This window comes from Chenopodium album, chromosome 7 (genome assembly GCF_948465745.1).
Source record: "Chenopodium album chromosome 7, dcCheAlbu1.1, whole genome shotgun sequence".
NCBI lineage: Eukaryota > Viridiplantae > Streptophyta > Magnoliopsida > Caryophyllales > Amaranthaceae > Chenopodium > Chenopodium album.
This window is the reverse complement of record NC_137840.1, coordinates 61,462,696-61,484,282: the sequence shown is the minus strand read 5'-3', so window position 1 is coordinate 61,484,282 and position 21,587 is coordinate 61,462,696. Positions and strand designations below refer to the sequence as shown.

Genomic DNA, 21,587 nt, shown 5'->3' with positions numbered 1-21,587 from the left:
TAGTTGTTTCACTTTGACTTGCATTTTTACCAACCCATATAAAAATATTGACCATTGTCGTCTCATATTTATCTCTAAAAATACACATCGAGTCATATCCAATAGTATACTATAGTGAATTTTTGGTCGAAGTGAAACTTGTGATTAGTGTCAAAGTCAAAGTGAGAACGACTAATAGAATGGCTATTGTTTCCGGACGGAATCGATTACTTGATTCAAATTGGCGCGGCAACTACTGCTTTAAAAGTTATCTTTATCAATTTAAGACATTGTCCAAGTCTAGTAGTGTATAAAGTAGCATTGAAGGATATATTGTTTTCTCAACTACCAAGAAACTGGTATGGTACTATCAATTTATATGAATTCAATGAATTAAGATTTTGTCAGTAATCTGTTTTAGGACAGATGGACAAGATATCAGATATTCAGCTTAACTTGCTGTGTTCTGTGTCCTCAACATACATTTTGGTAATTAAATTTTTGCTATAGTGATTAATGCTAAGTGATTGATTAGTCATGCATTTAATAATTCAAAATGATGAATCTTCCTAACCAGAAATATAATCAACTGTCCAAGTATCAATTACCATATTTTAATAAGGGTAATGCTATATTAAGCATTAAATACAATTTAGAAATTATATAAAATTAGGAATTCATGACAAAAACACACGTAAATCAGTGTAATTAGTGTTTATAATTTGATAATTTCTTAACTTTTTACGATTTTCAAGTGTAAAGGAAAATGCTTTGACGCGAAAATCATACACATTTAATGCAGAAAAAAATAAACTGAAGTCACAAGTTCAAATTCGAAATTTGTTAATCTACAAATCTGCAAACAAAAATTACAACCTAGAAACCACTATTCAGCAACAAGTTTTAACATAGGATGATATGACCAGTATGTTCTTCATCCCATTCCAAACGATTACAAAGCAATTGCATTAACGAGTAATGCTTCATCAAATGACTAACTAAATAACTTCAATTTACAAACTAGTTTATATGCATGAGAGATGCAAAAGTACTATCCAAACAGGTTGTGTATATGTTAAGTTAACATCCTCCACATGCCACACTCTAAAAACCCTGATAGCATGCAGGAAATCTGAAACTACTTCCTGACATCTCCCAATGCCTTCCTTCGGGGTTTTACAGCTGTTGCACCAACCATTTGAAGCCTTTTGGGAGCTGCTGCATTCTCCTTCATATCATGCATGAAAGGGGGATGCTTTTTGGGAGTTCCATGTATTAGTATGCTTCGGGTGTTCTTTCTCCTGATCATAGAATTCTCGTTTTCCTGAGAATTTATGCAGTTCTGCTCATCACCAACTTGATCAGCACTGTCACCCCTTTTTTCTCTCTCGTTAACTTCCTGAAGTTTCTGTTCACCAGGATCACTGTCAACTCCAACAGCAGGCTGATGTTTTTCTACAATTGCAGAGTCGTACTCGTTCACGGAGAATGTGACATCTGAAACTTCTGTTTGCAGCTTGCTGGCCTCTTCTTTTTCTATCTCATCCCAGAACATATCAATTTCTGTATCAGTGAACACAAATGATTCATTTCTGGACATCATACCTTCAGTTTCTGCATCATACAAAAGAATGAATTCAAATAAGTAAATAAATGTATCCCACATTGTTATAAAGCCTCTGCGTAAGTTATGAGTGTTTGAGTCTTTGGATTTTTTTAGAAATGTGACTCGTGATTGCAAGTAATTTACATCCTTTTAATAAAATTGTTCCTGAGGTTGATCTTTACCTTCTAAATTTGGATCAGAATTTCCTCTACTGTACCCCTCATCATTTTCTTGATTGAGCAGTGTAAAAGTACTCGGAACTTCCTGTGCCATCTCATGTACATTATAAGCATTGACAAACTTTTGGTTGCTGGTGCCTTCAAGGACTTCATGCCTAGCAATCAGAGATGCTGAATTTGTTGTGTTAATCATTGGCGGTGTAAGGGAGCTTATGTTAGCCTCTCTATCCGCTGAGCAACCTGTTTCAATGTGACAAACAGTTGAGAAAAATTAGAGAAAATTACACCAATATAATTATAGATGATAACTTATAACATCCATATATTACGTTCATAAGTTGGCATATTGGTATCACATGACTAAAATGATAATTACAAGGGACTAACATCTATCATCTAGAGCATCTCTAACTTCTGTAAATTTTGCAGAATCCAGTTCTTGAGCTGCAGTAACAGTCAAAATTAGAACCACTGAAAGTGTAAATTTAAGTCTACGCATTTTTGAAGTCAACAGTTTTAACAAGTTGTGGAAAGGAGAATTGTTGAGGCGTTTAAGGTTACCTGGACTAATATTTTCTCTATGGACATTGTGCTCTGGATCAGAATTTGTCAAATAGATGCCACAAGGCGAGCTTTCTGAATTGATAGACACCTCCAACGCTACATGATCCACATGCTCTTGATTAATAATTTCTTGTCCAAACAAGCAACTTCCTGCACCATGAATACACCAATTATCATAAAGCCTGCCAGAGAATACATTTTATTTGGTAGTACTTCATTTTGATTTCTCAATCCACCCCCCTCGCTCCTTCCTTTTCTGTTGCTGCACTAAGCCTTTTGAAAGCAACTTATATACAGAACTCATGCAAACAAAATTGACAACTGAAAATGGACAGCTGATCAAACCTTGCAACTCTTCTGTTGTACTAGCATATTCACCCAGATCTTTTCCAGCTATGCTTTTTGGCCCATTATGCATCTCAGTAGTCGAAGCTAGTGATGATAGTTTAGCAGGCGTTGCCAATTCGGGCGGCAAGACATCTGAATTCTCTGCATCAGTCTTCATCATGTCACTTGAATTTACTGTGTATGTTGAATAAGAGCATGAGACAAAAGACAAGAAGAGCTGAATGATCGTATTATATAGAGAAAAGCTGAATGCAACTGACCTGTAGTATCTTGATCATCTTTACAAAGCATGGTATCACCTGAATGTAATTGACATGTATTATCTTGATCATCTTTACAAAGCATGGTTTCACCTGAATGCAATTCTTCCATATCATTAACACAAGCTGCAATAAGAACTATTATTATAAGAATGTCTAGAATATTGAAGACTGCTCAAAAGTTCAGTGTAAGATTGTTAGTTTGACATGTGTCGTATCATTCTATAAAACATTGAGCAAAAGAAGCAGCTGCCTTCAAAGACTGACCATTTTGAAGAGAGTTGTTGCATTTGTTCTGTGATGATTGCAAAGAGTATGATGCAGTTTCACTTGTTGCCGCATAAGCATCAGAAGAATGACAGGTACTCGTTTTGTTAAGAGGAGTGCAAGATACTGCTATTGTTCCTGCATCATTGTCCAACACTGAAGCTGCATCTGTCAGTGAAAAAGTCTCAAACTTTCTCTTTGGGCTATGACTTTTTTCAGCCATTTCAAGATATCCGTTACTACTTCTTGCATCCTCCCCATTCCCAACATTGTGTACTGGGTTGAGCTCAACCATTGAGCAAACCTCCATCATTTCTTCCCCAACATCACTTTTGCCTTTCTCTGACATGTCCAAACTGTTTTGCATGGCAATTCCTCTTTCTACAGCTTCAACAAAATCAGTTTCATTGTTACTTTTCAAACTTTCCTTTTCACGGATGTTTTTACATTCTTTTGCTGATCCCTCAAAAGATCCTGATGCTTGAGAAAAATACTCAAAATTCTTCTTGATTGAACCAACAGACATAGCTACATAGATTAAAGGAAAATTTCAGAAAATAAGTTAGAGCCTTTTTAAATGAAGATAATAAGGTCAAAAGTTCAAGAAAAAGTATGCTGCCAATTACTTTGTAGGCAAAATTCTTGTTCAAGAGCTTCATCAAGCTTTTCGTAAATAGTAGTTCCCGGAGTCTCATTTCCACATATGCTCAAATCTTCTGCTTCCTTAGTACATCCTGTTTCTTCCTTTTCAACTGAACCTAAGGAATTGGCTGAAAAAAAAAAAAAAAAAAAGGGTCAATGATCAGTCATATATTATACAGCATTATGTTCACAATGACATAACACGGCAAACATGTAAACTCATTCCACAGGTACTTCAAATATACTATAGAGACCCAATCTTCTCACATGTTTGAGCAGTATACTTGTCAACATTGAGTTTGAGGTTGGATTTCTCTTGTGTTGCAAAATGGCTGGAATTTTGGGCAAGCAAAACTTCAGGTGTTTGAATTTTCATTGGCTTTGCCGGACTACTGAAATGGTTAATTTTCAAATCAGCACTTGATTTATTGTCTCTTAGTTGGAGCGCACTCACAGGATCAGCCATCTCTTTAACCAGACTATTCTCAGATATTTCATTGCTGCTACTTTTCAAGTCACCGCCAACTGTTGCAATTTCATTATTTGATGTCTCTGCAGGCTCACCATTGGTATCTCCATGAAAATTAATATCATCATCTGTGTTTTCAGCATCCTTAGCAACCATAAGCTCCAAATCTTTGGTTGGGTCAGATACAGTATATTCTACTGCACCGTTGTTATACCCATGGAGAATAACATCAACATCATCTTTGTCTTCGGCATCCTCAACAGTAATAAGCTCTAAATCCTTGGTTGGGTCAGATACTGGTTCTTCTACTTCACCACCCAAAGCAAGCAAATCTTCTGTATTCCAAGCAGCACACTCAGACTCCTGGTCCTTGCTGCATGTATCCTTGGTGACAGTGTCTGAATAATGTCCAGAAAACAAGTGCTGTAACTTAGGCTCATTTGAAAAGCTGGCCCCTTCTTTTTGTTTAGCAGATGAGTACTTGTCATACTCATCTACATCAACGTTCCTGTCATTAGTAAAGCATGTTAAATCCCTGCTTGGTGTCTCTACTGCCCTTGAACCTGAAGGACTGGTGAGGTCACCTGCGCAGAATGAAGACAGGCACTAGTCAGAAACAAAAGATTATTCAACATACAAAATTCAACAAATGGAAAAAGTAGATACATAAATCAAGAGTTCGAGAATTCTCACTTAATGGAAAAAAATAATTATCACATAGCTTTTCCAATCGGAATAGAATATCCTTCTGTGGGGTACTATTCAAAACAGCACTTTTATCATCATGTTTCAAGTGAAATTCATGCTCGTCAACAACGGCAACAGTATCAACTTCTGGGTTGTGCTCACACTGCTCAGACACCTCAGTGAAGACACTTCCAACATCAAAGCATGATACAACATTTCTGGTACATGATGTCTCGGACATTTCTCTTTCTCTATCCTCTACATTCAAAGGATTTACACTGTTATTCTTGATTTCCCCATCACCAGTGTCCCTGCCTTCAGCAGCATCCACAGAACTTTGTTTTAAGCACTTGGTTTTGTCAGATACTGATATGCATTCAGATGCATTATTACTGATGCTGCCAAAAGCATCTGAGCATAAGTTTCCTTCATGTGCTACCTGAAACCGCTTCCTCTCATGGATAGAAACAGGAGTTTCTTCTCCATCGTACAAAACAATAGTATCCTGTTTTGTAGCACTAACAGCCATCTCAGACTTCAGTTCCTTGCTATCATTGGGGTTGGTCACATAGTCATCCTTAACAGCTTCTAACCCAATTTTCATCTCATCTACTTGTTCAACAAATACAGCCTTGTCTTCTTTAGCTAAGTTGTTCGCCTTAATGCTGTTTTCTAAACAACCAATAACGCCTCTTGATGTCTCGTTGCAGCTCTCTTCTCCCTTTTTCATTGAACTAGAAAAATCTCCGACGCCACCTGTAAAGCATGAAAACAGCTACCTTCAACACATGATTTAACATGTAAAAAGTGATATTTAACTAAGAATGGGCATACCATCAACTTGTGATAGTAGGTACAATGAAGAAATGTTCATAGTCGAAGATGACTTTGTCCTAGCCTCACTGTCATTCTTTTTTAATGAATGATTCAAATGAGAATCTTCAGCATCACTGCTACTGCAATCTATCCCCCGGTTCCACAATGGCATGACTATTGTAGTAGCTTGGCCTTCTTCCATACCTTTGTTGAGCGTTGCAGCTGATGCATTTGAAGAAAGTGTCAGCCCTTCCATGACATTGGGAGACTGGGCATTGGCTTCCAAGTCAGCTTCTGGACCCAATACTACCTCTTCTTCTGACATAAGATGGTAAGATTGCTGCTGGTCAAAATAAATATCAGGCACCTGTTCAACATTAGTGGCAATCGTGTCACAAGAACTCCATAAACTAGCAGCTTCCTCTTGCACTGTTGGTTGAACATCTGATTCCTTCAGAATCACAGTGGCACAGTCAACCATTTCATCTACTGCATTTTCATTCTGAGATGGGGACTCTTCAAGCTCGGGTTCCTGTTCCTTCAAAATCACTGCAGCATTGTCTACCACTTTATCTTCTACTGCAATTTCATTCTCAGATGGAGACTCTTCACACTCATTTCCCTGCTCCTTCAGAATCACTGCAGCACGATCAACCACTTCATCTTCTACTGCATTTTCTTTCTCAGACGCGGATTCTTCACTGTGTTCACACTCATTTTCTTGTTCCTCCAGAATCGGTGCTGCATGCTCAACCATTTCTTCTTCTACTGCATTTTCAATCTCAGGTGGCGACTCTACACACGTGTTTTCCTGTTCAATGAAATGCTCATTTCTATTCTGATTAAAACATTCAAGTCCATCACTACTTTCTAAAATTTTACTGTCCCTTCCAGCTTCTAATTCACCAAAGGGGCTCGAGAGTTGCACCCCATCAGTATCACTGCCTCCACTACCTCTTGGAAAACTAGGCTCCACAGCAATGTGACAATCAGGTTCACCTACACCAGCACATCAATGTAAAAAATTAACATGAAACCATATGTTAAGGCAGTGGAAACATATGAGTGTTCAATGTATAAAGTCTTGATTTTAAACAAGTCAAATGAAAGCATTAAGTGTGCCAAGCTTACCACTAAGCTGCCTTTTAAGATTGCTAGGTTTTGTAGATGCAATTTCTTCATAAGAGTTATTGTCAACTACAGAAATCATATTTAAAGAATTTTCCTTCACTTTGTCAGCTTGCATAGAACTTTTAATTCCACCACCGCCGCTATCTTGCAATATTGAATTTTCATTGTTTGCAGGAGTCTGATCTGCTGCTACTGCATTTACAAGGGCCGTGTCCATGATGTTGGTCTCTTCTGGACAGTCATCTAACTTTGAACTTACAACTCCATCTTCGCCACTGTTTGCCAACATTGGACTTTCATCATTTGCAGGAGTCTGATCAGCTGCTACTACATTTTCAAGGGCCTTATTGATGATGTATGTTTCTTCAGGGAAGTCCTCTGTCTTGGAACTTTCAACTCCACCTTCACCACAGTTTTGCAACATTGGACTTTCATCATTTGCAGGAATCTGATCAGCTGCTACTGCATTTTCAAGGGCCTTGTCTATGATGTATGTTTCTTCTGCGAAGTCCTCTATCTTTGAACTTTCAACTCCACCTTCATCAAAGTTTTGCAACATTGAACTTTCATCGATTGCAGGAATCTGATCAGCTGCTACTGCATTTTCAAGGGCCTTGTCTATGATGTATGTTTCTTCTGGGCAGTCCTCTAACTTTCGACTTTTAACTCTGCCTTTGCCACTGTTTAGAAACATTGAACTTTCGTTGTTTGCTACATCTTCATGGACCTTGTCTATGATGTCTGTGTCTTCTGGGCAGTCCTCTAACTGCATTATATTATTTTTAACATACAGCTTTTCTGATCTATTGGGAGAAAATCCAGTAGTTTCCTCGGAATTTTCTGCTTTCTTCTCTGCAGAAGTGGTGTTTCCAGTTGCATGACGTAACTCTAGAACAGCACATAAGATGTTAAGAAACAAACAAGAAAAATATTAACAAGCAATACACTGTTCAGATTATCATAATATTACAAGCACAATTTTCACTATTTCATTTGTTATAGGTTCACATCCTGAAATATGCAATATTTTTACATGTATAAACATACCATTTACATTCAATTACGCTACTAGATAGAAATGTCCATTTACATTCAATAACGCTAATATATAAACATCCATTTACATCCGTTTACTGGAGTTAACAGAATAACTGATAAGAAGAATAGATGATAATTGATGGGCAAGTCTAAAACCATATCAAATGCTTTACAGTGATCAAGTCTCTAAACAAAATTCTACACATGCTGCCGTTGAAGTTATCATAGTCTTATATTGCTTGAACAAAGATGTAAGAATTTCATATGCAAAATAAAAGTAAGCATGATGTTCAATTTGCTAAAGATTTTTTTAGCATCATAAATTACAATCTGATTGACATTAATTAAAAGTTGATGAAAGCCATAATTACCATCTATAGTTGGCTCCCTATTTTCTGAAAGGCTTTGTACATGAGCGTAATTCCCTGGCATAGTCTCCTCGTGTTGGACATAATCAGTCCCATCAGTAGCAGGCGCGCTGCAGCCTGTTGCTTCAGATTCATTTGTATATTGAGCTTCCACTTCATTCACTTTTTCATCTTCTACCATTAGGCCACTAGTTGAAGCATCAACCTTGGACATTCCGGCTTGCCTACGTGATCTCCTCACCACTTTAATTTCTTTATAACCAACATCCTTATCAACATTATCGTTCTTTCTTCTCAAACCTTTCCGCTTCAAACCTCTAATTTCTGAATTCTTATCATTCTCAACATTTTCTTTGATTGTATCCATAACTAGTCCTTCCGTGTCACCCTTTGCCTTTAAAGTCGCAGTTGGCTTCCTTACCCTCTGGCCTTTCTTGACATCTGCCACCATCTCAGGAGACTTTTGTTGCACATTCTCAGCAACAGCTTGTTCCAATACTTCAGCATTCTTCTGCTCCTTCAAAGCTGTTTTCCGACCTTTAGTCTCAACCTTCTGCACTTGTCTCACTGACCTCCTTGCCTGACCTCTCTCAACCAAATTGTTCCCGTCATCAACTACTGCAGCAGGCTTCACCGCAACAGACTTTCTCCTTGAAATCCTTTCAACAGGTTTCCCAACATTATCATCAAAAGTTCCAGTGTCTAAAACCACATCAGGTTTCACCACAACAGTCTTTCTCCTCGAAACCCTTCCAACCGGCTTCTCCACATTATCATTAACAGTTCCAATGTCTAAAACCATATCAGGTTTCACCACAACAGACTTTCTCCTCGAAACCCTTCCAACTGGTTTCCCCACATTATCATCAACAGTTCCAGTGTCTAAAACCACATCAGGTTTCGGCACAACAGACTTTTTCCTCAAAACCCTTCCAACCGGTTTCTCAACATTATCATCAACAGTTCCAGTGTCTAAAACCACATCAGATTTCACCACAACAGACTTACTCCTCGAAACCCTTCCAACCGGTTTCTCCACATTACCATCAACAACTCCGGCATCTAACACCAAGTCAGGTTTCACCACAACAGGCCGCCTCCTTGAAACCCTTCCAACAGGTTTCTCCACAACTTCAGGTTCTAAAACTGCATCAGGCTTACCCACAACAGACCTCCTCCTCAAATTCCTTCCAACAGGTTTCTCCACATCATCAACATTTCCCAATTCACTCACATTCCCAACTACTGAACCCGGGTTTTCCTCGATTTCGGGTTTTTGAAAAACCCTCCTCTTCCTAGCCAATAACCTCAGTTCTCTAGGATCAGTTTTCTCAAAAACAAATGTTTCATTCTGAGGACTAAATTTTACCTTCTTTGGTTCTTTACTATCAGCCAATTCCTCATCAACTTCGTCAATAACACTCAAATTCTTTAAGCAAGACCTCCCCCTTTTTGTGGGTTTTTCCTCCTGTACTCAAAAACCCCACCAAAATCATTCAAATTTCAGTTCAATATACAAAATTACAAACCCCCAAAAATCCCATGAAAATTCGAAAAAAAATAATCATTAAAACAATCAAAATCAGCAAATTTAACATATTACACATTCAGAAAAAAAAAAATTCAAGAAATAAAATTTCAAAAAAGTGATGAAATTTACCTTAAGAAGTGCAGAAAGACGGTCAGCCATTTCAACATTCTTCAAATTTGCTGGAATTCCATGTTCCTTGCACAATGATTGAAGTTCTTTCCTCTTCAACCCATGAAAATCCATATCTTTTTCCATAAACTTGACTAAAAAAACGAAATTCTTGAAATTTAAAGAAGTAATTTGAAGTGGGTATTAACGATCATTGTAAATTTGAGGAACAAAAACTGCGAATTCTGGATTTAAATTTGTAAAAGTTTGAATCTTGAATTTGAAGGGTTTTTATTTTATAAAAAAAAAAAAAAAGAAAAAGAAGTACGAGTAAAAAGTTTATGAATTTGAAATTTTTTGAACAGAGAAATGAGTTATATTCTCCCGCTATTTTCTTTTTTTTTTTTCAAAATATTTGATGTAGAAGATAATCTGACGGTTGAGATACTCTGGATTGAAGGTGGAGGTTGTCAGATTTGACCACGTGGAGAATTTATAACTGCTTTCGTCATATTCCTGGGTTTTGATTGGTCATCACATTTCACGAGTCAATTTTTGTTCTTTTACGAGAGCGGAGAGCGGAAGGCTGGAGGGGATGGTCAGTCTTTGCTTCTCTCATTTCAAAATGAATGCAAGTGTTTGAATTAATTTTTTTTATTATTTTTTTTTAAATCCACACCCACCCAATTAGTTATTAGTCTATTACAGTATTACGGAGTATTTAGAGCAAGTTTAGCCCTAAGTCTTAAGACTTGGATGTGACATCATTTTTTGTGGTCCCCATTGAAAATGATGTCATCAAATTCTTGTTAAGACTCATTAAGACTTACGAAAATTTATCACTTTAACTCTAAGACTTAAATATTTGACATATTATATGTTGAAAAATGTAAGAAAAAAAAAGGATAATAAAAATAAAAGTAAGGTGGGAGTAGTGGGTCTCAATCTCAAGTTTTAAGTTGAGCCTTAAAATTTCAAGACTCAATTTGAGACTTGCTTGAGATTTTTGAAGAAAAATGGAAAAAGTCTTAAGCATAAGTCTTAATACCTAAAATGATGAGATTTTTGAAAAAAAAATGGAAAAAGTCTTAAGCATAAGACTTGGGGCTAAACTTGCTCTAAGATTCTGCTTACGAGCACCCCGGGATATTTGATAAGGAATAATTACTCTATCCGTTTTTAAATACTTGCTCCATTTCTCCATGTGCAGGGTTTTAGGAGAATTTGGAAAAAGTAATAAAATATGGAGGTAGTGGGGTAGTTGAGTAAATAAAAAATTGTAAAAGGCAAAAGTAGTGGAAGAATAGGAGGAGATAGAGTATTATATTAGGTCCATGTGATAAATGAATTATCTGGGCTATTGGCGGTATTTTGTTGTTCTAAGGTGGGAATATTGTGAGAGAGCGCCAAAGTGATTATGGATCCCACTTAATTTCGTCATCGTTGTCCTTCAATCTATTTTATTGCTGTCATTGACATAGCTAGCAAGTTAGCATGCAAATAATTTTCTACATAGTATTCAACATCTATACTAATGTAAGTATAATATCAATTCTTCCCCACTTCTGCAATCTGATTTCGTTGTTAATAATTGAAGAATCCGATATTTTCCCCATTAATTGTTGACTTCCCCTTTATTGTGAAGGGTTATATTTCCATTATCATTGTAATTTTAGACGGTTATAACGACTTGATGTTTAATGTCCAATTAAGTTATTTGCAGTCAAGCTCATGATTCTTTCGGGATTGTGGTAGATCGAATGTTTGTCTTTCAATTCCAACTTGTGATGGTTGTTTCAGGAGTTCGTTAAAAGTTATATAATTACTTAAAATTTCACATCCCCTGTTCTAATATATTATATAACATTTTTAAATTTACAGTATTACTTTGTTAATGTATGTGTCATTTGTAATTTTCTAGTATCAAATTGTTTATTATGTAATTGTATTGCGTATTGTTTCAGTAAATGGAAAGCGAAGCCCAATTATATGGTGAAGCTGTAAACATTGAACACGATGTGTTGGATGAGATGAACCAAGGCGTTGAGAATGACGACAATATAATTCCTGATCTTAATGAAGAGCAGAGGAAAATGCTAGTTCGTCATCTAAAGGTGATGATGTTCCTGTTAACCAAACTAATAGCAGTGTAGACGATGACAATAATCTTGTTGCTGCCATTGTCCCAGCTGTTGGGATGTTATTTCAATCCGGTGAAGAATTTGCCCAATGCTGCCATAAGTACGCTTATGAGAAAGGATTTGAATTTTATGTTAGAACAGATACATTGATGAAGGAGTACAAAGTAGCAGACGTTAATCGTAGAGGTGTTGGGGAAAAGGAGCCGAAGTACCATATGATGTCCCGTATTAGAATGGATTGTAAGCTTAGTGTCAAAGATAGGAGCAAAAATGTAGAGCATAAACGCAAAAAAAAAAGAAATCTTGTACAGAATGTAAGGTATATGTTGATGGAAGAATGTCAGGGGGATGGTTTGTAATCACACAATGTGTGTTGGATCACAATCATCCTCTTTTGCCGGATTGTACAAGGCGTATGGTGAACTATAGAGGTATAGAAGACGATAGTTATGAGAGAATGGCACTAAACGATGCTGCTGGGATCTCTTTGGGTAAGAGCTTTAATTCGTTCGTTATTGAGAAAGGAGGACATTCGAAATTGTCGTTCACCAAGCAAGATATGATAAATGCAGTGCACGTTCAACGCCGACTTATCTTATTTCAAGGGGATGCACTTGCCGTAGAACAACATTTTACAAAGATGACTGAAGAAGATCCTAATATTTATAGTGCTATTCAACAAGATAAAGAAGGAAAACTTCTAAATGTTTTTTGGGCTGATGCTAGGGGTCGTGCAATGTATCGAGATTTTGGTGATATTGTCTCGTTTGATACAACATTCTTATGTAACAGGTATAATGACGTTGCATAAACACATTATATTTTATTTACAGAATCATTTATTTTTAACCTGAAACATTTATCTAATCATGTATTTTTTTTTTTACAGAATCATATATTTGTAAGATGAATCATTTATTTTTTTTACAGAATCATTTATGTGTAACATAAATTATTTATCTTCTAAATTAATGTTGTAGGTACAAAATGCCATTTGCTCCATTTGTAGGCTGCAATCATCATGGGTCTAATATACATTTTGCAGCTGCCTTAATCAGTCATGAGGATTTCGAGTCGTTCGAATGGGTATTTAGACACTTTGTTGAATGTATGGGCCAACCCCCTAAAGGAATATTGACTGACCAGTGTAAGGCTATAGGGAAGGCAGTGGAAACTGTGTTTCAAGATGTGCCGCATAGGCTGTGTTTATTTCACATTAAGCAAAACGCTGCAAGGAACTTGGGTAAGTTACCGAGATGGAAGGAGATAGAGGTAGATTTGGATCACGTTGTTCACGATAATTTTAGCATTGAAGAGTTTGAGGATGCATGGAAGGCAATGGTTATAAAGTACAAGTTACAAAAGAACACTTAGTTAAGTGACGCATATGCTAATAGGCATCGGTGGGCGCCTGACTATTGGCGTGGGCTCTTTTGGGCTGGCATGTCATCAACGCAACGTAGTGAAAGCACGAACCGTGGTGTAAAAGTGTACGTTAATTTGAATACTGGGCTGATGCAATTCATGAATCAATTTAATGCGTATTGTGGTGGCTTAGTGGAAACGGAAAAGGACCTAAATTACCAAACAAAGCGTAATCCATTTTTCTATGACAACACTGTAGTAGCCGAGGTGGTGTTTAGCAAGGCTTACACTAATGAGAAGTTTTTGGAGGTGAGGGACGAGGTGATAGGGCTAAAGCACACCAATATAGTTAAAACAGGTAACATAGGGTCAATGAATTTGTATGATGCAGACGAGAAGATCCCCAAACCAGTATGGAAAGCAACGAGGCGGACGTTTAAGGTTTCCGTTGATAAGGAAAAAGGCGAATTTAGTTGCAGCTGCAAGCTGTTTGAGTTTAGGGGTATCTTGTGCCGGCACATTATCAAGGTGATTCATACTGAAGATATCGAGTGCATCCCAGAGAAGTACATTTTGAATCGATGGAGGAAGGATCTCGTTAGGGATTACGAGGGCATAAAGGTGTCTTATTACGACCCTAAGGATTCAGCTAACGTAGCTTAGAAAGATGAAATTCAAAGGAGGCACAAATACCTTTCAACGTTAGCAATGCACAATGATGAGATACTCTCAATGTATTATGAAGCAACTAACAAAGTTCGTACTATTCTTGAAGATGTTATTGGTATTCGTAGGACTGATGAAGTGGATGGTTTTGATTGGAGTCACCCATCCATGAATAGAGTTTTTGGCCGGCGTAGGATAAGGCCTAAGGAGAATAATCAAAGGCATCTTGAAAGCCTGTGGGTGAAGGTCAAATTAAGAATCCGGTTGACAAATGAGGCATTGGAAGGGCTCCTACGAAGAGAAATAAACATCCAGCCGAAAAACGGAGTCGTAAAAAGAAGAAGAAAAGCGTAAGTCTCATGTTGTGTTAAATTTTTTTTTTTTTAATACCAAAAAAAATAACTATTATTTCCAGTGTCTATGTTGTAACAATATTTTTGAGTAACTTGCTTTAACCCAACTTTTTAAAATTGTGTATTGTTATAGGTTTATGATGACGATGAAGAAATTGGATCAGAAGAGCTTGATGGTGGCAATATCAATGGGAATGGAAATTATGTGGATACATCAGTGTATTACGGTTTTCAACCACAATTTTACAATGGGAACTATTTCCCTAATTTTGGTCCCGGTGCTAGTGGTGCATTTCAACCTGGTGGATATACATCAAGTCAGACTGGACCCGTTAATTATGGTCAAGTGGGTGCATCAATGAACGGGCAAGGTAGTGCAAGGGGCGAGGCAAGTTCAGATTTCAATACCATGCACCACCAATCACAGCCGAGTAGCTCAAACCGTACTAATAGTAATCTTGGATTCAATCCTTTGTTTTATAGATGAATATATTAAGTATTGTTATCAATTCGAAAGGATCAAGTGGATGTATCGTACATTGTTGTCTATTTATCAACTAACTTGTGTTTTTGTTTATTTGAATATGTTCACATAAAAAATTATCTGATGACAAGAAACATCCTAATCGAAGATGTTAGCCAGTGGTACGTTTGGATTGTTGACTTATGCCAGTCTATATTAGTTTGGTGTATATCCAATGCAAAAATATGTTGTTATTATTTTTTGTTTCAATAATTCAAGGTTGTTGTATTTAATTTTTTTTTTTAAAAAAAAAAACTAAAGCGAAACTGGTTATAGAGGAATCGAAACCAGGACCAAGAAGTACAAGTTTCTCAATCACCACTTACTTGCCAAATGGGACATGGGTATCAGCACGCCATAACATTTGCACTAAATATAATTATTCTAATATATGGAACCAGTTGTAGTATTAAAATATATGGGCCTACATGATAGAGCGAATACGCTATTGCCTATTATGAGCCAATTAAAAATTATCCAATATAAAGGTTTGGGCTTTATGAAGTATGTTAGAGTTAAGGGATTTTTTTTTTGTTTTTTTAAATCAATAGATTTTTCTCAATTATAAATCTTTGTCAATATTTTATTTTTATGAACAAAGAAGTTTGTTAATTTGAAATTGTTGTAGTCTTTTTAAATTTTTAAAGTAAAGTACGTGTACTTGTGCAATGCACCTGATATGTGTTTTACGTATTGATATTCCAAAAATTTTATTACCAAAAAAGGAAAAGATATTTGCGAGAGTAGACATAAAAATTAACATTTAATGCTCCAACTTACGATTAATTCCCAACTATATTAATACTCGTACTAAAAAGGAAGTATATTAGTATTACTGTATAAAAAAAGTTGTTTCATGTACAGGAAGTTAAATTATTTATGGTAAGTAACTCTTATATGTGTTTGGTGACACCGTGTGGCTAGGTATTATCGGATTTAATTTATCAGTTTTATAGGGGTTATCCATTCAGTGTTATATAGTTAACCCCGTTAGTATTATATGTGTTAGGCATTATTTAGAAAAATCAGTCAATGAGCTTAGCTAATGCACGGATTATATTATACGCGATAGAAAACAACACAAAGTGAAATGCTAGTCTGGTTATTGTATAAAATAAAATGAAATTATTGGGTAGGGTACAAAACATGATGCGTTTAAAATATTTCACCAAATTCCATATTTGGCGTGCCACACTGTGTCGCTGAGTTATTTGTTTAGTGGTTGCTTAGTGTGTCAAGGGTTACTTGGTTAAATAAAGGGTTACTCGGTTTTAAAAAATAATACAAAAAGGAATAAAAGAAAAAAAAAAAAAGAGATCGAAAATGAGAGTGTATGAGAATTGAGGATTGTGGTTTTGGAGAAACCTCATTAATTTACTCTCTAATTATATATTAGGTTCAAAAAAATAATGCAAATTTTGTAAATAACTTTAGAAAGTAACAATGTGTACAACTAATAATTCACGTTGGATTAATTGTAGTGTTGTTGTTGTTGTTTTTTTTTTTTTTTTTTTTTTTTTTTTTTTTTTCCGGTGTGGGAATCATATTTTGTCCTATATGTTCCACTAGGGATTGTTGCTTAATTAATAATATATTTAACCTTTCAATAACCTTACCCTCCAATGTGAAGTGTGAAGGGGCTTCCATCGGATTTCACCGGTTTTAAGCCTCAATCTTTAATTTTTTTCAATTTTTGATTTTATGTCTTAGGTTATAGTAAAGTCACCCTCGAAAGAAAGGGTTTATCTCCTTTGAAGGACAAGTTTTCTTCGATCTCCAACGAAATGCGATTTTTTTCGGACTCCTTCGAAAGGGAAAGTTTTATTTTGCTTAAATTTGGTCTGTGGTTGTGTGGGGCTACTACTAATCATGGCTCGGATTCGGGTTATGGAAGTAACACAAGTTTTTTTTTGGTCAAAAAAATGCGAAGTAGCGACGGATCCATTGAAAAAGTTGTATGAGACAATGAACCAAGAGAGTACCGAGTTGTTATATTTATGTACTTGATTTCTTAGCCATTCACCGATTAATTATTGTTCTATTTTTTTAAAATCGTCTTCATCGGTAATTATGTTGTTTCAAACAAAATGAAATAATATAAATTAAAAAAAAAATCTATTATTTTCCCAATTATTATTTTAAAAAGGGTGGTTCTTTGGTTTTCACTATTCCCTACAAAACTAGGGTAGATGACTACAATAGAACCTAATAGTCTATTAAAGAACCCAAATTATTCAACTAATTGTTCAACCATTAACCTCCAATTCTCCATACACCCCTTCGCCTTCTATTTCCTTTTCAAAACACTAACCTACCTCATCACCGAAAATGAATAACAAAGATGGAGCTTCATCATCAAAATCTCCTTATGAGTTGCAGTTGCTCGGTTTGCAACACTATCTGTCATATCTTCAAGGGCGTTATGTTGAGGCTTTCCATCAAAGGAAGGAGGCAGAAAAAAGGCAAGTTGAATTGCAAATCCTAATAGAACAATTAAAAACCGATATTACAAGGAAAACTTCTGAAAATCAACAGGAAAACTCTGGCGCTGCAGCAACAACATCGAGGACCAAACCAAATTGAGGTTGTGGAGGATGAAGACTTGATTGTGGGTGTCTAGGGTTTCATTGGATTGTGTTTATGAAGTCATGCAATCTTCTTATCGTTTTATTAAATTTGGACCTTTTATGGTTTACCAGTGTATGTGTTTTCTCCGTTTTGGCCTTTTGTATCCTTTTTTTAGAAAATTGTGTTAATGATCTTGAAGATGTTATCCTTAACAATTTTATTGGTATTGTTCTATTGAATCGTCTTCTATTAGTTCTATTTGAATTAAATTTATTTATTTTGTTTTGCTATTTTAAATGATATTTTGATACTGTAAAATAAATTATGAGCGGGTTGCGTTTTATTTATCCAGACATTGCAGGGTGAAATTGTTACATATCAATTATAATTTGATAAATTGAATATTTAAATATGTTAAATGTATTTGTTTAAGCAATGGTTATAACAACAATCATACTGAACTAAAATCATGTAAATTACTATGTTATTATATTTCAAAACGTTACAAGGACTCTAAACAACTACAATTAAAAGAACTAAAATCATGTAAATTACTACAAATGGATGCCAAATCAATATCCAAGCCCTGCGCCTATGCCTCAATGAGTTTGTCTTAAATAGCGTTTCCCACGTTCATAGCAGCGTCTTCTCCAACTGACTTGATGTTGACATGTTACACACCCGCTCTTTCCTCAAATGTGTTGTGTTGACATGAGTCTTTTGTAACTGGCTTACAACAATATTTTTCAAACTGGCTCCAGTTGATGTTTTTGTTCTCGTTGATCCGTTTTCCAGTAGTTTCCTTCCATTCTTTGTTTAACGACTGAAATTTCAAGAGATATTCAATCTCGTTGATTTTCGGATATATATGCCCCCTAAAAATCACCTCCCATTGACCGAAATGGTCGTGGTTTGGATAATATTCTCCCATGGATTATAGGTTATAAGTAGTTGTAAAAGCTACGTGAATAATAGGAATTGGGATATCTTATTCCAGTTTATAGTCTTTATTTTTTGTACATATCGATGTAAATGGTTCCCCAATGGTTTTTTTCCCTTGTTAAGTACTTTTGGAGGGAAAAAATAGTAAGAGCTTTCACATTTCCCTCCTAATTTTTCCTCTACATATATTCCTATGATACCTAATATGACTACAACATTTTAAGTACAACCAACTAAGTTCAAACTATTTCAATGGAGCATTCACATAAAAGGGTTTTAGCTCCACAAGTAGAGTTATATGACTTTGGCAAATGGGACGAAATATTTGAGGATCACATCTTGCCAAAGATACCAGAAATTGGATACCTTTTAAAATTCCATCCTGTAAACAAGAGGATGTAACGTGTTATAGGGCTAAGGATTAACAAGAAAGAAGATATTTATTGGAGTCAGCTTGAGACGGTCATCAGTAGGCCTCATCTCGGGTGTATGGTTAAGCATAAGAATTTTTTGGAATTCGAGAGTTGTCGCCATTGTTCGTGGAGAACTGAATGTCGCAAGTGCACTTTCCGAAACGCTGTTAAGTTTTTAAGGGACACTCACGGTGGTCACATTCGAGAAAACGATGAGTCTTGGGAGTGGAGGGATGCGTTGATCCTGGAGGGTAGGTTTAGGAATCACCCGTATACTGATGAGTTAGCAGAAGACATTGACCCCACAGATTATCCATTCATGTAGGAATTCGATTATGTAATGTTGCAAAATATTACCATTATTGGTGCACCACTATAAGTGCACTACCATTTATGCTAATGTAGCAATCCACTAGCGCTATAAATGCACTCTACTAGCATTATAAGTGCACTACTATCCATTCATGTATTAGTTCGATTATGTACTGTACTTTGTTTTCAAATCATAATGAAATTAATGTGCTTTTTATGCTATCATATAATCACAGCAGTTGAAGTTATGTTTGTTGTATTATATCTCTCGAACAAAACCCCACGTATAGTGTGATTCCCTAAAATTTATTATGATTCTGTAAATTCGGAAATGATCTTGTTTACAAAACACACTTAAAGTTCAAGCAAAAAGGGAAACTTAAAAGGAACAACATACAACATAGTGCACATATATCTTTTATTTTTTAGAAAGATATGATCCCAATCAGCCAATAAATCATGGTCGGGGTACTAAGGCTCGGTTTCAGTTTGATCATTGTTGTTCATGATGATAAGATAATGGGGGTTTTTAGGAAGGAAAGGGATAAGTTAGTCATGGGGTTAAGATTGTATGTGAATGTGTACAACATATAGTATAATACCATTGCATATGACCTTTAAAAATATTACTGAAATTAGGAACAAAAAAAAAAACAAGAACAACAATTATTACATGAAAACCAACACGCAAACTATATTATATCATAGGGGAAGACAATTAAAAAAAATAGGCTAAGCAAATCACAGTAATATAAGGACCATGTGTCATGAATATCTGTTGGTGATTTGTAATTTTATTTTAAATGTTTATTTGTGATTTTGTATTAATTTTTTTTTTTTAATTTTGTTTTTTTTGTTTCGCTATGGCAGAAATGGAGAGGACACTTAGTTGATAAGATTATGAAATTAAAAAATGTTAATTAATGTGGATAGAGTGGGCAAATTTCTGGCCACAAAAAAAAAAAAAAAAGAATCTGACAAAAGATTTTCTACATAGCAGACCTTATGTTCCGTAGGACAAAAATAATGATTACTTTTATAAAAAAATATTATAGGATTTATTAACAATATATATAATAGAAAGATGAAAATAAACACTAAACGTTCAAGCATGCATAATTACGTACCCTTAATTGTTTAATTTACAGAAGCAAATGTACATTACTTATTAAATTTTATACTCCTTCATTAGTCATTAAGTTGTTTCCTTCTTATTATAAATATTTTTTGGATGATTCTTATATAAGATTTATATATGGGGTTACATACTCGATTTTATGTGATATGTTTAGTGGTCTTTTTTATATAAAAAAAATGCATCTTGTATAATAAATATTTATGTTAAACGATTTATATGACCATGTACACTTCATAAAAGGATATACAATATTACAAGAACTATTCAATAAAATTATAACAAGGGATACACAGTTTTAGTTGTGTTTAATTCCTAATGATGGATTATAACATAAAACCTACACAATATTATAACTAGAGACCCGTTGTTATGTATTCTTGAGCTCTTTGTTCAATGCAGCTACTGCACATTTGGTTAGCTCAATGTTTCTAATACCGAGTTGAAATTAAAATGAATTAAATTACAAAAAAGATTATCTTACCTCCTAATTAAAATATTATAATCCTAGTTACCCTTGATTTTTTCATCAAAATATACTAGTAACTCTTTTTCTAATTGTGGCTAGATATGTACATTTTTCTGTATTTTGTAATATTTTGAAGTCAACATTTTATATAATTAGTACGTCAACAAAATGTTGGTATGGTGAAATAAAATTGCAAGTAAAAAAATGGTATTGTGAAGGATGTTAAAAATACTTAAATCCAAGAACAACACATTTAAAATCTTAGTGTAGTATTAATCTAGAAATTCAAAGTGGGATATTGAGTTAAAAGTATGTCTTCTTTTTTTCCCCTATACGTATGTTAAATATTGAGGTGAGTAGTCTTTAATATAGGGGTAAATAAACCTAGCCTATTGACCTTATTCCAAAAAATATTGCTGATTCCCAATGCATGCAATTAAAAAAAGGTTTCCCACTCAGTTATCGTTACTTTCAAGGTTAAATAATTAAAAAAATTAAGGGAGAGGGTCTTTAGAATTGAACCGTTAGTCAACGTTACCACTGTTAATATTATGTAATCAAAATCCTTTATTTAGGTGAATTTTCCAATTTCAGATATGATACCTTTTACTTCTTTATTGCATGCACAAAAAAAAAATATTAAAAACCTTTCCCCTTCCTTCTCTAATTATTAAAAAATATGAGAATTGTTTAATCAAAAATGGATA

General features: G+C 35.1%; 3 protein-coding genes across 3 annotated transcripts; 2 read left to right on the top strand and 1 right to left on the bottom strand.

Moving 5' to 3' along the window:
• Nucleotides 1-805: 805 nt before the first annotated feature.
• LOC145639127 (uncharacterized) lies at nt 806-10,274 on the bottom strand. The gene is made up of 14 exons (XM_081690292.1): nt 10,015-10,274; nt 8,358-9,822; nt 6,949-7,836; nt 5,836-6,816; nt 5,008-5,757; nt 4,113-4,898; nt 3,830-3,973; nt 3,204-3,731; nt 2,937-3,062; nt 2,674-2,850; nt 2,326-2,478; nt 2,152-2,208; nt 1,768-2,004; nt 806-1,593 (listed from the first exon to the last, which is right to left on the bottom strand). The coding sequence occupies exons 1-14, from the start codon at nt 10,138-10,140 to the stop codon at nt 1,118-1,120; spliced, it is 6,894 nt and encodes a 2,297-aa protein (XP_081546418.1). The 5' UTR covers nt 10,141-10,274; the 3' UTR covers nt 806-1,117.
• Nucleotides 10,275-11,982: 1,708 nt separating this feature from the next.
• LOC145640423 (protein FAR1-RELATED SEQUENCE 5-like) lies at nt 11,983-13,508 on the top strand. Its single transcript, XM_081691706.1, has 4 exons — nt 11,983-11,993; nt 12,076-12,374; nt 12,479-12,926; nt 13,115-13,508. Exons 1-4 carry the CDS (start codon nt 11,983-11,985, stop codon nt 13,506-13,508), a joined length of 1,152 nt encoding a protein of 383 aa, XP_081547832.1.
• A 69-nt stretch (nt 13,509-13,577) lies between these two features.
• Nucleotides 13,578-14,162, top strand: LOC145640422 (protein FAR1-RELATED SEQUENCE 5-like). The gene has a single exon (XM_081691705.1). The coding sequence runs from the start codon at nt 13,578-13,580 to the stop codon at nt 14,160-14,162; it is 585 nt and encodes a 194-aa protein (XP_081547831.1).
• Nucleotides 14,163-21,587: the final 7,425 nt, after the last annotated feature.